Here is a 16,927-nt window from a genome sequence, read left to right on the forward strand (position 1 = left end):
CGTCCGCATGCAATTAGCAGCCAATTTACACGCCTGCTAGATGGGGCGATTGGCCGTCTCCAGTAACGTCCTCTATATTCGTCTTTTACAGACTTCTCTAAAAGATTTTATCATCTATATTTTTTTTATCTCCAACAACATTCTCTAAGTCACGTCCTCTATACTCAAATACTTATATTAAAGACTTTTTATTTTTATTTTTTGTACATACGTATTTGTCGTACTCTTAAATGTATTGTACATATTTTAGTTTTGTTAAATCGGTTATTTAAAGTATTCAAATGGATAGATGACCGTTTAGAGAAACTCTATATATAGAGAATTCAGCAACGTACTCTAAATTTAGAGGACCATTTAGAGGCAGGGGCGGAGGGCCTATTATGGCCCAAGCCATACTAAGAAAAAAACAGGTCCAGCTCAGCATCTCTAAACCCTAATCACTCAGTCGCCCGCCGCCGTCCGCCCGTCCGCTCAATCGGTCGAGCGCTCGAGCCTCCTCCGTCGCGCCCGTCCGTCGAGCGCCGACGGCCCGAGCAGCCAGCACCGCCCAGCAGGCGAGCCGCTTCGCCTCCACGCCTCTGTCCGCCGTCCGCTCGGCCTGAGGCCCCGAGCCGCTCCGCGGCTACGGCCCTCCGCCCGACGGCCCGAGCAGCGGAGCAGGCGAGCAGCTCCACGCCTCCGGCCTTCGCCCGCCGTCCGCTTCCAGGTAGTGCTGGGAATTGGGCCGGGTCGGGCCAGCCCGGCCCAAGCCCATCGTGCTTCGTGCCAAACGGGTTCGGGCCAGCAAAGCCCAAAAGATTTTTGGGTCGTGTCGTGCCAGTCCGAGTGTAAAAACAGTGGTCCAGCCCGACCCTAAACCACGTTGTGCCTTTTTTGGGCCGTGCCGGCCCAAGCCCGGCCCGTATATTTGACCATATAAAATCAAAATATTACAACCATATAAAGTTCATAGCTTACTAAATTAAAGATATTAAACAATTCTAGCATTATTGAACCACGTAAACTCCAAATATAACAACAATATACAATCGATATTTTACTAAATTAAAGAAATTAAACAGATTGGGCTTAATTGGGCCGTGTCGGCCCAAGTCTGGCCCATCTATGCGGGCTGTGCCGGGGGTCCGATGGGCTGGAAATTGAGGCCCGGCCCAAGCCCGCCTTCGGACCGTGCTAGTCCGGTCCATATTATTTTGTGTCGGGCCGTGCTTTGGGCTCATATTTTCGGACCGTGCTTGTGCTAGCCCGAAAAGCCCGGCTCATATTCCCAGCACTACTTCCAGGTTCCAGCCATACCTAATTTTGTTTTCGTCCTCCACCACTGTTTAGAGGACGCTGCTGAAAAGCGTAGAGAATCGTTTGATCCTCTATATTTAAGGTAGAAAACCTTTTAGAGGTCTTTGCTGGAGTTAGCCTCGACGAAGGGCCACGGGGCCCGCCTACAAGATTTCGCGATGGCCTACCTGCCCTGTTCACGAGTTCTGCAGCCTGCACTGCAGACGGACGGGGCAAGCTCTACCTTATCTTGCTCGCCGGCCAGGTAGTAAAAGCACCTCTACCCGCTGGCCTCTGTGCGTTGGACGAACCGATCCATCCAGCGGCGAATTCATCGCCACCACCCCGGCCGAGCTGGCGAGCGAGCACTGGACCTGGACAGGACAGGGAGACGCTGGCAGAATTCAGCAGGATCACATCATGCGGTGCACACAGCACTGGCTGGCTACCACCACCACCACCTCTTCCCCCGCCCGTGCCTTGCCGTGCCCACTTGGGGAGGGAAACTGTCCAGCACCAAACGAAACTTGCCTCTGCTCGACGGTGCTCCTAGCTCCCACATATTTTAATGCCTTTTTCATCCTCGCACGTCCAACGGCGACGGGCACCGGCACGTGTGCTCACCTACAGCTCCAGCACGCATATCTTTTTTTTCTATCCCCATGCCCATGGTATGGAGCACGGCGTCTCGCCCGTCCACATAAAACCGAAACAGATGCTCGAGCTGCCGCTAGCTGGACTCCCCAGTCCCCACATGCACTCCGGATGAGAGATGCACAGTCATCAGAGGCAGCGAATACCTTTGTCATCACACGCTCACAGTGGGCAGAGGTACACCATCCATCCATAATCAGTCACTTTCAATTCATTCATTCATTTCCTTTCCCCCACCCCCCTCCCAAAGCTACTTACAACAACAAACCCAGAAGCATGTCACCCACCAATCATGGCCGGAAGATCCTACCTATTCTACTTGGGATAGATATTTTGCTCCTCCTAGATCTAGCTGCCAAAACAATCCAAGCAGAGTGTGTATCAACAGACAGCATAACGAAGTCACCTGATCTGCGTTCTAACTGAATCTTTCTTCCTCCAGTTAGTTAAAGCTTAGAACCACCCAAAAGAAAGAAAGGGGGGAAAACGGAAACAGCAAAGCTACAAGAAAGAGAGAGGGGGAGAAACCAGCTTTTGGGCCATCCATCCATGCATAAAATAAAAAACGGGCTAAGAGACAAATTCTATGCACCTCCTCCTCCGCGGCCTTTACACCATGGGAGGATAACCAGCCCCAACTACACAAAAGAAGTACCACTCCCCCATCAACCATTCCGGAATCTGAATACTCTGTTTTAAGTTAACGAGACATCTGCTTCTTGCTCGGAACGAACTGGTGCACGGCACCCCTCCTTCCTTCCTCATCACCAGCAACCAAGCGGGCCATTTGAGCTTCCATGCGGGTTCTTTTGAGCTGCCGCTGCTACTGTTGTTGCGATTCTGCCATTTGGGCTTCCGCTGAACAGGCAAAAACCAGTTCAGGTTTACCACTCCGATGCATGGTCGTCTGGACTGTTTATTTTCCTGGTAATAAAAATAAAAACAAGGCAACTTGTTCTGTGAGCTAAAAGGGACTGAACCTTCTCTGTTCAAACTCATTTGGTGGCAAGTCAAGTACCGGCAGCAGGCTTCTGGTCGCTTGACGGTTTTAAAGGCGTCGGCATTGTTCCGAAAGTCAGTTGCCCCGCCGACACGTGGGTGTGCGCCATGCCACCTGCAGACTGGGCTGCGAGATGCATAAACCCGCCGGATGAAGGATGGAGTGCTTTCACGTTATTGCCGCCGGCAGCTGCGAGCAAGAGTTTCCCTGGGTCAGCGAGGGTCACGGCAGAGGAAGCCGAAACGGATCCAAAGGACATGGAAGGGGTTGCGGACGAACCTGACATGGCGCTCTGCTGGTGCGATGCCTGCTGCTGCTGCTGCTGCTGCGTCTTGTCGCCTGGTCGCTTCTGGTAGAGGCCTAGGGCAGCAGCACCTCCGGCTCCCGGAGCCGGAGGAGCGTAGGTGTTGGATATGAAGAAATGGCCTTGCGGGAATGGCTGCTGTTTCATCGATGCTGGCTGCGTATGTGAGTGCTGCTTGCTCCCAGGATTGGAACCAGGCGATGCATTAGGCTGCTGGCCAAGGATGGATGGCATGGCCATACTGAAATGATTCGTGGGAGTAGTCCTGGAGCCAGACGTCGACGCGGAGTTCTTGGCTGACTGCTGCTGTGGTGATGGCAGTTGGACAGGCTGCTGAACACCCTTTGCATTTCCTGTGGCGGGTGGGCTGCCACCGGTACTTTTGGACACCGAATTGGATGGTGAACCAGAAGCAACAGGGGCGTTTGAAGATCGAGATAGATCCCCTCCTCCGGTAGAAAGGTTTGTTAGAGAAGGTCCTACCTTTGATGAACTTAAGGAAGTCTGTGATTGGTGACCAGGAGTGTAGAGAGCCTGCATAGGGACTTTTGCTTGTTGCTGGTGGAGGCTACTGTTCTTCATCATAATCAAATTAGGGGGTGTGGCGGCAGGGGTAGTCGTAGCAGTAGATGAAGGTGTCCCTCTCCCTGAGGATGCCTTCAACTGGGGGGATTGAACTCTCCCTTGGGCAGCACTTGATGGGTACATCATATTCTGAAAATTAGCCATGTTTATACGGTCTTGGTACCCACCTGCACTGTTCTGTGTACTTGGTGCAGCAGATCTGGGCCGATTCAGATGGTGATGCTGAATTAGCTGCTGATGCTGCTGGTGCTTTTGTTGCGCTTGCATCTGAAGGTGCTGCTGCTGCTGCTGAGAAATGCTGGCCGAAGCTGCAGCGGCGGTAGAGGCAGGGGTGTTGGAATTTGTGGGTTTGCTTCCCATGAATGCATTTGAAGATTCTGTTCCGATAAGGCTCAGGGTGCGGGACGAAGTTTCATTTGTGTTGCCAGTAAGGAAAGGAGGCACATAATTCTTGCTTTCCGTCCTGGTGAAGGACAGCGAATGCTGTTGTGAATCACTAGAATACTTGTGAGAAGTTGATTTCTTTCTCTCACTGTCTCCAGCAATGGGAGTCGAGGATGAATCCCCCGCAACAGTTTTTGTTTCTCCAGTCATTTGGTGCTGGGGCTTCTGCTGCGTGGATTGCACAGGTTGAGCTGCAGCAAAATTAAGCTGGGGATAACCATGCCTTGCTGCATCTTGATGGCTCTGGAAAACTGCATGGTTCTGCGCCAATGCCGAAAAGTCAAGACCACTTGGGGTAGATCCAGGAGGACCAATGGAGCCAAAGGGCATCACAAAAGGCTGAGAAGAGGCAAGATCAATCCTCACACCCTGGCCTCGGCTGACTTGTGGCTGCTGCTGTTGCTGGTGGTGCTGGTGGTCACTTAACTTCTTCTCACTCTGACTGACAGCAGGTTGAGCGGCTGGCATCATTGCAAAATTCGGTAGATGGACTGGAACGGCAAAATTGTGTTCATACCCACTCTTCTGGGAGTGAGATGGCTTGTCATCACTAGATGGACAATCTTGTCCAGTTTTGTCACTCTCCTGTCGGTGCACAAGGCCAGGTAGCAGGACAGGGCGCTGATTGCCACTTGAATAATTCTGTGAATTACTAGCAGCTGCTGCTGCATTAGTATTTGGTGCGTATCCCAACAGGCCTTGGGACTGTTGTGGCTGATGCTTCTGTGATGAACTGGGCAAGTTTGGCATTTGGGTCTTCTGATGACTTTGTGACTGCGCACCTTGCTGCTGTGATGGGTGCAGCATGGGGGAGGAATACACATGACCATTGAAGAATGGAACAGCTGGGCCTGGCGATGCCATGCCTCGATATGGAGGCCCTCCAGGATGGGCAGCAACCTGGAACGGGTATCCATTCTGTAAGATTGCCAAAAACTGGGCATCAGCCGGTTGCATGTTGGCAAAGCTCAAGTTCATGGCCGCGGCACCAGAGTTTGTTGCCAAAGTGTGAGCACTGGCAGATGGCGGCAATGTATTGCCGGCACCAGATGATTTTGCATCCCCTGCTCGGTTGGCAGCATTTGCAGCTGCCACCATAGCATGCTGCTGATTGAATGGAAAGATGAATGCCGGGGCTTGCTGCAAGAGGGAGGAAACATCTTGTAAAAAAAATCCAACTGAAATTTTCAAGTACAAATAACGGATGCATAAGATTTCCAGCATGTACGTACCAGCATGTTTGGCAAGGGAGTGGACTGCAGTGTTTCATGAGAAGGTGGTTGTTTCCTCTGGCTTGATTCAGCACCAGCAGCATTGCCTAGTGTTTTGTCCTTCGAGAGACTCCCCTGGAATGGTGATGTAGCCATAGGAGCCTTTGCTTCTTGCATCGGAGTGTGCGCCCTAACAGGGTAGCTTCCCTGCATTGGGTTCACAAGCATAGAGGCGGCATCCGTGGGTGGCACAACACCCATGCTGAATGGCCTTGCACCAAAGAATGGCCCCGGTGGTCTATTGGCGGCGGCGGCGGCTGCAGCAGCAGCAGTTGGCGGCCAGAAAGAGTTCATCTTTGCAACTCGCTGCTGGTGCTGGATAAATTGTGCAATGTAGCAATGTGTAGCACATCTCTTTGAGCGTGTTGGCGGTGGAAGCAATGCAGAATGCTGCAATATAGAAGACCGTAAGACTTCAGGAGAGGCGGCAGAGCGAGGGGAACAGAGCACAGATAACCACAGCGTTACTGACACAAGAATACATACATGTAATCCACTAGATGACCCTGGTTTCACGTCCATGGGATGATGAAGACCAGCTGCTGATAGGCCTGGGACTGGACTGAGATAACTGCAACGACACAAAACAGCAGATTCAGAAACCAAACCACTGAAGAGGAGTGCACATTTCGTATCCAGCTCCAGCAACTAAAGGAACTCACCCAAACGGTGGGAAATTCCCAAGCCAGCCTCCAACAGGTATAGGCATAGGTGGTGTAACAGCAGCAGGCATAGCTGCAACACAACAAAATCCAGATAAAACAATGGAAACAAACAACTTCCTAAAAGGCTTAAAACCAAAGGACCAAATGCAAATAACACGGCAAAAGACTTACCAGATTTCTCGTGCTTTATCTCAGCCTTTGAGGGCTTCTGCTGCTGCAATTGTTGTGGCTGCGGCTGCGGCTGCCGTCTCTCTGATGGCGACTTTTCATCACCGAGACTGGGCTTCTCCAAATCCAACTGCAGTGTGAGCTTCTTCGGCGCGAACTCATCGACTGGAATTCTTCGCACCTTCTGGTCCTCCAAATCAATATCCAGTCCTCTCCGAGTCCTTTCACTAGCCTTCTTTTCCGAATTTCCTCTCCCCAACTATTAGTCAAACAGAAAGAAAATTAGAAAAAAAATCTGAATCAATATCCAATGCTCCAGCTGATGATGTATTGATGTCAATCAAAAGAATTGGTGAAACCAAAGTACTCACCATGTCCATCTCAGAATCCAATCCCTTCTTATCTGCATCAGGGTCGGAGGAGCCATCTATATCATCAGATAGCTTCCCAGGAGGGGGAGCCTATAGAACCAAAAATAAAAAGATGAGGGAAAAGAAAGCCAGAAAAAGAAGCCAAAGAATAACAAAACACCAAGCAGCAATTGCGGCAAAAATTGTCGCTTTCACTCTATGCCCACAAAATTCGGCAAGACCAATTCAACCACAAACAGAGAGACAAGAAAGCATATACCCACCATGAGATCAATGGAAAACCTCTTGTCATGCCGAGCGCCATCCGATGCCAGCTCACTGCAGGGAAAAAGATATTTCACATAAATAAAGATCGTTCACATAAATTGTGAATATACTAATCAAATCAGCACAATCCAAAAACAATAATGGCTATCGTAACATCAATAATATAAAATTCAAAGTGGCCCACATCTTTGTCGTGGCAGTAGCTTCGCCGTTCCTGGCCTCGGAGCCCACCGGCTTTGCTTCAGCATCCGGCTTGACTGGAGGCTCTGGCAACGGCAACGGCAACGGCGACGGCGGCACAGCCTGGCTCTCCAACCTGTGATCTCGCCGATCTGATTCGTTGGGCCGGAGCTCTGAGTCTCTGTTTCTACCACGGTCCTCCGCCTTCTCTGACTCTCGTGAAGTCTCAGGTTGGGCAGCCGCAGGGGTGGTGCTGGTGCCGCTTTCTGCTGCTGCCGATGTTGCTGTTGTCTTCGCTTCTGATCTTGCCACAGGAGGTGACTCCGGGTTTGATGACGGCTCTGCCAACTCTGGTCTCGCCGGACGGCTATCTTCGTCGTAATTTACCAGCCGTGGTCTCTTCCTCTTTGGAGCTGCAAGATCCAGCGGGAGAGCCGATTAGACCCAAGAAAACAAAAATGCAAAAACAGCGAGGGAAAAAAGCCACAACCGCCAACAGGACTACGCACCTATGGTGGAAAGGGAGGTGGAATCCGACGGTCGGACGCCAGAAGACGAGGGGGCCGGCGAAGAGTTCCCAGACTTGGCCTCGGGCGCGTCCCTAGGCTCGAGTTTGTGGTTGCTCTCCTGCTTTTGCGGGCATGGGAACTGCCTGGTGAGCCCGAACAGCACCTCAGCGACCTCAATCTCCTCTTGGATAAAAGATGGAGACTTCGAAATCTTCGACGGCGGCGGTTGTGGCGGGGTTGTTGAAGGCGCTGGGGACATCGACGGTCGCTGCTTCGGCGCTGGTCCCAGACCACCGCTGCTCACACCGCCACCCAATGTTTTCTGATAGGCAAAGCCGAAGAGAGAAAAAAAAGTTAGCAAGCAAGAGCACCATGGAAAACGAGGGGCAAAGGCCTCTAGAAACCCACAAGCTTCTTCCGAGGAGCGGCAGTAGAGGCAGGCGCCGGAGAGATCGGCCGTGACGAAGGTCGTTGGATCTGCGAGCCATCTCCTACGCCGGAGCTGCCTCCACTGGTTCCACCGCCGGGGACAGGCCACTCGTGCGAAGAGCGTTTCGTAGAAGCTGCCAAGAGCACAAAAGCATAAGCAAAGATGAAACAGCCGGTGATGCCAAAAAAATCTGAGCGGTGGTAGGAGAGACTACCAGAGCGGGCTTTCCTCGGGACAGGCACGCCGATCATCTCGTCAACAGCCTTGACCACCATGGGGCTTTTCGGATGTGAGACGCCGCCCTTCCGCTGTATCTGATGCTGCTGGCCGTGGTGGTGGTTGTGGTAACCGCCGCCGCCGCTGCTACTACTGCTGTGGTGGTGGCCACCGCCGGGCTGCGGCGGCGAGGGCGGTGGCGGCGCCGTGCTCGGCGACCGCCGCTGCTGCTGGTACCGCGGCGCGAGCTCCTCCTCGGCGTCTTCGTCGTCGTCGCCGAGGCTGTCGTCGGAGGTGTCGTCGGCGTCGTCCCTCCCGGCGCCGGCGCCGCCGCCGTTGAGCATGAGGCGCTCGCCACGTCGGCGCTCGGAGCGCGGCGAGTCTCTGGGGCCCCCTCCGCCGTTGCTCCTGAGGCGCCTTCTCGGAGGCGGCGGCCCGGCTCCGCCGGACACCCCGCTCCTCCTGCCGTCCCGGATCCTGTCCATCTCAGATCTGAGACATGCGGCGCCGATCCCCGGCAAATCACCGCCGCCTCGCCGGATTCCGACGAGCGCCGCCGCCGCCCTGTAGATCCGGGGTGCAGCGCCTCGGTAATTCTGGCGAATCTAGCAGCGCGGCCAAGGATTAGGCGGAGGAGAGCTCCTCGGCTCTCGTCGCTCTTCCTCCCTATCTCTCTTTCTACTACTGCTTGGCGCTCCCCTCGCTTCTCTTCTGCGGTGCAAGGCTCCGCCCTGCCCTTCACCACGCCAGCCTCTCTTTTCCGGCAGCGTGCCGCTTGCCCCCTTCTCGCTCTTTGGTCTGAGCGTCGTCTGGCCGTTTCCCTCCCCGTCGGGTTCCCTTTCTAGGCGCCCGCCTCGCCTCATCTTCTTTTTGTCGCTGCGCACCCCCGCATCGGACGGTCCAGATCCGCGCGCCTACCGATCCTGCATCCGACAGCGCCGGCGACGAGGGCGCCACCGTAGCGCGGCCCGCCACCGTCGGATCCTTACCGGGCCCACACTGACGCTCAATAAAATCTCTCCCTCTGCCTCTTCCTTACGGCTCAAGCATGGGCCGCCACTGACACGTGTCGGTTTCGGGTAGCCGGGAAAAATCTAATCGTCCACCGGTGGTAGGAGGTGGGTGGGGGACGGGCCGGGGAAGAAGGCACCATTAGCCTATTCATTCAATTATAAATTGATTATAACCAGCTGAGTAATGAGAAAAAATGATTTTAATATAGATGGGTTGTCCGCTTTTGGCGGGCCCCACCTGCGCGGAATGGACCTGATCTGGACACTGCACGGGGTGTTTCACCCCGGTGCTGATGTGGCACGCCCTCGCACCGGTTGCTCGGGTGTTGCCGCGGTTGTCTGGTGGGTTATGTGGTGGGCAAACTACTGACTTGTAATGGAATGAAGAAAAATGGCTACAGCAATTTTCACATATTTACGTTAAATTACTTATACACGGAAAAGGGGCGTTAAGAAAGTGCAAGCGCGTGCGCCAAACAGTCTGAGACGTCAGTTTCCAAAAAGGAACCACACGTTGGCTGGCGATTTGGGATGAGATTATCCACGTATAGATATTCATATTTGCAACACTCTCCTTGCTGTAATGCTGTTCCTAGACCGAATCCAATTTTAAGATCAATGAATACAATTAATCCTCTAAAAGTCCTGTAGAATAAAAATGATGGGAAATATTGATATATTTTATTAAAAACTTCTTTAAACCTAATGGAAAAATAAGGAGAAAGTGATCCAACATGTAATGATTATTGCCTTATTGTAAACTCGTATGAGAACTCATAGATGTTTTAGAGGACAATACATATATTGGTAACTCCTTTGAAACTATTGTAAATGAATGAAAAACGAGATTTGGGATAGAAGTGACAGCCGCAGGGAATTTATATTTATATACAAGTGAAGGGGTGCAAGCCAATAGGTGTGTCTCTTAGCGAGATAATTGTCGCACCCCTTTGGATTGATCACACATATGTCACATTTTTCTAGCACTCTCCCTTGATCAATTCCAACTTCATTTGACATCCGTCAATTGTTCTTTCAGTATATTATTCTCCTTAAAAACCCTATAGGAAAAATAAGGTGTACATCATGCTTTTGGATTATGAGTAAAACTCATACTGACTTCCAAAAGAAAATATGTCTGTAATCAGCATTCCTAAAACCCCCATGGAGTAAAATAAATGATGAAGCATAAAGCTTAGTTGATATTACCTCGTTAAAAACTTTGGATGAGAAAACCTCAGCAAGGTAAAACTCATACTGTCGGTGTTTGGGACCCGACCGCGCACCCGGGTTATCCCTCGAGGTGCTTTTGGGTAGGACGGTGTTACCAACTGTAGCTCGATGGTTCGTATTGGGCGCACGAGGGACGATAGACAATTTTATACAGGTTCGGGCCGCTTAGAGATGCGTAACACCCTACTTCCTTGTGTGGCTCTTTATGTGGTGGATTACAGGGGAGTTCTCTAGCATGAAGGATGCTAGAGAATTGATTAGATGGCTAATAAGTGACTTCTTCTTTGATAGGGTGCCCCCTAGGCCTTATATACTCGACCGTGGGGCGTTTCATGCGGGTACGATAACTATGTGTTCCTAAGTAATAGTGAACCGACTGAACTTATCTCCCTGTTATCCCGCTGACTTATCCTCGTTTAGTTCCGACGTCTGAGGGTGCTGCGCGGGAGAATCAAGTCAATGCTGCGGATAATGTTTAAACCCAATGAGCCGTCTGGGCTCGAGTCGGTCCAATCTTGTGTCGGTCCATTCTGCCAGTGATTCCTCCCCTGGCCCACGAAGGGATGGCCTTGTGAAGTAATGGGCCCAGAGTCTTTCGCGAGGCCTTCTAGCCTTCTAGTGGACCCGGGGGATATCTGTCCCCCACAAATCCGCAATCTTTGAGTTGATTTTGAAACAATCGGCCCAAAGATTTTAGGTCCAGCTTGCAGTTTTGATTTTAGATCGCAGATGCTCTGAAAGTGCACCTGTTAAGTCATTGCTTCTGAACTCTGATCAATCCGGTAAAAACAAACTTCTGTTATCCTTCTTCAGCTCTTTCAACGGTCTTCACTTTGTACTAGGTAGGTGCCCGTGCGATGCCACGGAACATAAATCTCGATTTGTATATCAGATATGCTTCCTGTGAAGCAAGGAAGCGAACGCAAGCCAGCTTTTTGTATTAGTGCATTATGTTCAGTTCTTACTTGAGCATCCCGTGTTCTCGTGTGTGCCATGGCCGAGTGGCAAGCTCAACACTGGTATTGTTGTCTTGTCTCAAATGAAGTCCGCTTCCACAAGTTAATCGGATTTCTTCATGGGTGATAGCTGTGTCAGATTCTTCCACGCATAGGGCAAGTAATGCAAGTGATAGCTGTGTCAGTTTACCCCCATTTTCTTGGGCATCACTTGTCACAAATGAAGTCCATTGGAGGTTCGCAATTTATATTCCGTGGCATCGCACGGGCACCTACCTAGTAAAATTTGAAGTTCAAACACATCATATATTAAAAGATAAAAAAGAAAATTCTGAGATAAAAAAGTGAAATTATCTCTTACAGTTTTCTCTTCTTTTATCTCTTATCATATGATGAATTTGAAGTACATCTATAATTTAATGCTTTTTTGGGACTTTTGTTAGTTATAATTTAATATTTTTTTGTGGCTTTTGTTAATTGGTTTGCACGAAAAATTGATTTTAAAGTACATCTATAATTTAATATTTTTTGTGACTTTTGTTAGTTATAATTTAATAATTTTTTGTGACTTATGTTAGTTGGTTTGCACGAAAACTTGATTTGCACTTAACACGTTGCCAACAATATTATATTGATCTCTTGTTCTCGCACAAGTACTGAATTTGGGACACGCTCTATTGATCCAAGCCATATCGCTTCTCATGGCCTCTTGCACAGGCGCATCAGGTTGAAACAACTTATCACACGCCAAAAGCGCATCAGTAGGATAGCGAACTTGATTTCTTACAGCCACGAAATCCATGCACTACAGCAAATCTGCAATGTGAACACAACAAACACCTGGGTATCGATACAGCACACAAGAACGTGAATCACATAAACAAACTGCAGAGACTGTCAAATACAACATCCATCTTACGTATCTCATTTGTTTACAGTATGCGTTCAGGAGGGTTTCAAATGTAAACATCACATGTCGTTGGAGCAAATCAGTTTACAGAGTGATAAAACCAAGACATGTCACTGGAGCAAATCAGTTTACAGAGTGAAAAAACCAAGACAAGCTTCAGGCTGGCTGCTCATAAGTGATGCTGCTATTCTTGTTTGAAACAGTAAATCATCAACAGACAACTTACTCCACCTCTTCCAAGAAATCCTTGATCTCTGATGGGCTTAGAACTCTGTTATTTGTATGGAAACTGTTAGTTCTCACCAAACCATTTGAAGTAGCAAGGAGTTTGTAATATCAAATAGCCTTAGATTTCCAACAACAAAAACATAGTAAACAGATTCATTTCCCCTACAGCTAGAGGAGCACAAGTTGTTACCAAACCCTAAAGAACAGAATGGGAGCAATGAGTGATGCAGTGATTTGATCATTTGATGAGGCAAGAGGAACATGGATCATATAAAGGTGGCAGTAATAATTGAGTCTGTGTAACTTACTTGAACTCACGGTCAGCTCGAATAATTCCGATTTCAATGTTGTTGGAGGAAATTTGCCCCTCATATCTGCAAGTCCAAGATGCAGAACCAATTAGTAACTATTTAGGATGTTTTAAACTAAGCAACTACAAGTGGGTTGCAATACCCTTCTTTCAAAGTCAAAATTGCAGTGTGGATGGCATCATCAAGCTCTATATCCTCTGTGTATCTACAATGAAAACATATTATAAAGATAAGATGTGAAATCAGAAGGAAAGGATGATCTGTTATGGCACACAGGGGGTGGTAATGGGCTCTAAATCTTACACTATAAAATTTAAGGATCGAATCGGATTAGGATTCGGTCTCTATTCCTATTCATTTTTGTACTAAAATTTATTAAGGGCCACAATTTATTGTGAAGAAACACTTGATCATAATCCATTACCATCCCTAGGCACACATGCCTCTTATATTAATCAATGATGAGGTACATAGAATCAACTGGAATTTATTTACAATCAATGATGGAAGAAAATTATCAATGATAGAAGAAAATTATCAGCGGTACTATGTCACAACTCACAACAGTGTATCTGTATATAGTGCAAGTGCACAACATTACTACCATGAGATTATGTACCTCTTTCCAAGAAATGTCTTTGCATTTGACACATTTTTTCCCATGGCTGATGCCTTCCAGGAGAAGTATGATCCTGAGGGATCAACCTGAAGAAATAGCCAACAATGTCAGTTGTCTTGACTCTTGAGTTTACGAAGGTACATCCTACAATATCATGGTGATTGTTAACACATATGTGCACATTTTTCACTTTATAAGTACTACTTGTGATGATCCCTGTGAGACAATAAACAGGTTTCCTTTTTTTGAAAGGTTGATAATCAGGTTTGAGGTTTCTATCTTGTAACTTCTTCAGTATACCTGATACAACTGTGGGCCATTGTCATCATACCCAGCAATCAACAGCGATACTCCAAATGGTCTTACACCACTGAAACAAATAAGGATCACAAGTAAAACTCATTAACATATACGTATCTCAGGTTTTCACTAATCACCTTAAAAGCCCCAGACAATAGAGGCTAGTACAATCCTTTTGACTGGATGGTGTATATCCTAGTAATCTCTATTAGTTTAACTGTCTGGTCAAGCCATCACGACGACGTCAAGTGCGTCAATCAATAAATGGAAATATCTACTAAATGTTATAGATATAGTGCATATTCTATGTATGATGTTGGTTGGCTCGCTTGGCAAATAAACAATATTTAACCCTCGACCACTTAAATATCACCAATTAATTGAAAATCAATATCTGGATTGCACACAGGGACAATACATTTAGGTAATGTACAAATAAAAAAAATGGCAGACCGAGTACCAGAGGCAAGCCTTCCTCCCGCAAATGCAGAGAGGCTGCTTCGAACCCGCGATCTGGTGACTCAATGAAGCAGATCTTCCAAGTGTTTAGCTATTTAGGTAATGTACAAATAAGGCACTAAAAACAGCTAAAAAATACAATGTTATTCCAAGTGTTTAGCCCGGAAGAAAAGTTGTTTGAAGGTTTAGTGCCATAATATATTGATTATGGAGTGGCCATCCTGCAGTATGCAGATGACATTATCCTCTGTATTCAAGAATCTGTTTTCAAGTCGTCCGATTAATTGTGATTAATCGTCCAAGTTGATTTGGACCCAATCACGATTAATTGCCCAAGTTGGTCAGCCAGAACGACCAGCAAGTCGTCCGACTTGAAAGCAGATGACAAAGAGCAAGCTGCAAATTTAAAGTTGCTCTTTATATCTATGAGATGTCTGGTTTTTAATCAAAATGCAGTTTGTACAGCTTTTTAATATGAACAGAGGCTCAAGGTAAGTTAGATGCCACTTAACTCAGCTGAACTTGATAAAGGCATAAAGCCATAAGCCAAGGAAGAGGCTCTGATCACAGATCCCTTGAATGGGGGAAACTTTAGGTATGTTTCTTGTTAAAAGAAATCAATGGGACTACAGCCTTCTATATAGGCCAGCCCTAACAATCTTTAATAATTAGCATAGAAGCATATCGTCATGCCCATGCCACCTGGGTAATTGGGGCCATGGTTTCCTTCTACGTGAGAAGGTGCAACCCACAGTGGTATTTCACATTTCCACAAGACATGTAATGATTAACTCTTCAAAATTCACTTTAGATTGGGAGAGTAAGCTCCACAAGAATTACAATATCTAAGGGTATTAATGTTTTAACTCTAAAAACTGTTTGAATTCATAATGCAATAGAAATTAATTATATCGATTTCTGGTCAAATAAAGGAATGAACAACTGGGGCCTTCCATGTGATAAATAGTAGTGCTGGGTCTTCAAGACCAAATTACAAGAACATTGCGAACTTGACTTCATGATCATGTACTGCCTTTATTAGGACAATATGATGAGCTTTTAACATTTCCTTTCGACTTGCACAATCTGGTGTGTATGTTATAATCATGTTATTGGATTTCCATTATTGTAACAAACTACTTTTTTAGAATACTATACTAACAATGAATACTATACTAACAATCATGAAAAGCAAAGTAGTGACAAATTTCAAATTATATTGGGGCAGACACACAGAAAAGGAAAATGCAGATAATGCTACTGCCACTTAACAAAATGCAATGGAGTTACACTCCGAGGTTTTATTTATAGCTTCACCAGAGATGAAAACATTAAGTTCTAGTTATAAAACCCCAAACGGGCTGCATGTGGTGTAAACATAGAAATGCACTCTATTTCATATATAAGCAGTAATAGCGATACAAAAATGGAAATCTATTACACTGTAAGAATTTATAGTATTTTGAAGACTATAAGGGACATAAAGCTAGGCATATTCATATGTTTCATATGAGACCATATATTATGAATGACAAATGCATATGAAAAAAATAAGATACTGTAAATGTTGTTCAGGCATGCCAAATAACAAGCATGAACTGAAGGTGATTAGAAACCTTGGCTGACCGTACATCTGCTTCTCTGCTCCCATCGACGGTTTTAGAGGATTCATCTTTAGATGTGTTGAAGCTGAAGCAACAATCAACAAATATGAAAAGCGTTAGGACCCAATCATCCAAGTACCAAACAATGAATGATCATGCTTACAGAAATTTACTCCATGAGATTTTACGTGGTTAACAAACAATTCAGTTTTGACAAACATACCGTGGGTCTAGTTTGTTAGGACCTCCTTGTATACGATGTTTTTGGTGCATGTCCCACAATCTACTGTAGGGTTCTTTCTTAGACCCTTCCTCGACCTCTTCTTCCCATCGACGGTTGGGATGGCAAGGATCTTTATGTTCGATCGGGCTATCGCTCTAGATAGAGCAACATATAGTTGGCCATGAGAGAACACTGGTTCGGGCAAGTACACACCAACATTGGGAATAGTCTGACCCTGTGCTTTGTTAACAGTCATTGCAAAGCTAAGCCGTACAGGAAACTGCTTTCTTTTGAACTGGAAAGGGAACATCTCTTCATCGGAGGGACACAGAGGTATACGCGGCAAGAAAATCCGTTTTCCAGCGTGCTGACCCAGTACAATTTCTGCGTCAATGCTATTTCTTTGGAAACCACGAATGACCAGTCTGGTGCCATTGCAAAGTCCATTCGCAGGGTCTATATTCCGAAGCAATATAATAGGGCATCCAATCTTGAGCTTCAAAACATGTGGTGGCAGCCCATTAGGCGTCAGTGTGTTTAGGAACTCAGGAGGGTAGTAGTTATGAGGATCATCCATGGCGCTATCGAAACTATGGTACAACATATGCTCCCCTTGAAAACGATCGATCATCTTAGCATTTATCATATCCACCCAGTCGTTCCGCGTTGACAGTATCGCCCTTGAAGTGATGTAGGTCGAATCAGACATATTTTCGTTGAGATTTGGGAAAA

At 47.3% G+C, this 16,927-nt stretch overlaps 1 protein-coding gene and 1 pseudogene across 3 annotated transcripts; both read right to left on the reverse strand.

The window, feature by feature from the left end:
* Window positions 1-2,323: 2,323 nt before the first annotated feature.
* LOC100502414 (uncharacterized) lies at window positions 2,324-9,345 on the reverse strand. Of its 2 annotated transcripts, none has more exons than XM_008653596.3 (13): window positions 8,338-9,345; window positions 8,102-8,256; window positions 7,694-8,015; window positions 7,189-7,597; window positions 7,001-7,055; window positions 6,738-6,827; window positions 6,370-6,625; window positions 6,196-6,268; window positions 6,020-6,104; window positions 5,495-5,923; window positions 3,209-5,402; window positions 2,948-3,118; window positions 2,324-2,853 (listed from the first exon to the last, which is right to left on the reverse strand). In XM_008653596.3, exons 1-13 carry the CDS (start codon window positions 8,822-8,824, stop codon window positions 2,846-2,848), a joined length of 4,734 nt encoding a protein of 1,577 aa, XP_008651818.1. In that variant the 5' UTR covers window positions 8,825-9,345; the 3' UTR covers window positions 2,324-2,845. The 2 variants fall into 2 exon arrangements, with proteins under 2 accessions (XP_008651818.1, NP_001310888.1); NM_001323959.1 differs by having other exon boundaries at window positions 2,338-2,787; window positions 2,910-3,118; window positions 8,338-9,149.
* Window positions 9,346-12,645: 3,300 nt separating this feature from the next.
* LOC103634355 (proteasome subunit alpha type-2 pseudogene) lies at window positions 12,646-14,007 on the reverse strand (annotated as a pseudogene). Its single transcript, NR_161402.1, has 5 exons — window positions 13,910-14,007; window positions 13,610-13,695; window positions 13,133-13,195; window positions 12,988-13,053; window positions 12,646-12,722 (listed from the first exon to the last, which is right to left on the reverse strand). The product of NR_161402.1 is annotated as a proteasome subunit alpha type-2 pseudogene (transcript).
* Window positions 14,008-16,927: the final 2,920 nt, after the last annotated feature.

Source organism: Zea mays, chromosome 7, assembly GCF_902167145.1.
Source record: "Zea mays cultivar B73 chromosome 7, Zm-B73-REFERENCE-NAM-5.0, whole genome shotgun sequence".
Classification (NCBI taxonomy): domain Eukaryota; kingdom Viridiplantae; phylum Streptophyta; class Magnoliopsida; order Poales; family Poaceae; genus Zea; species Zea mays.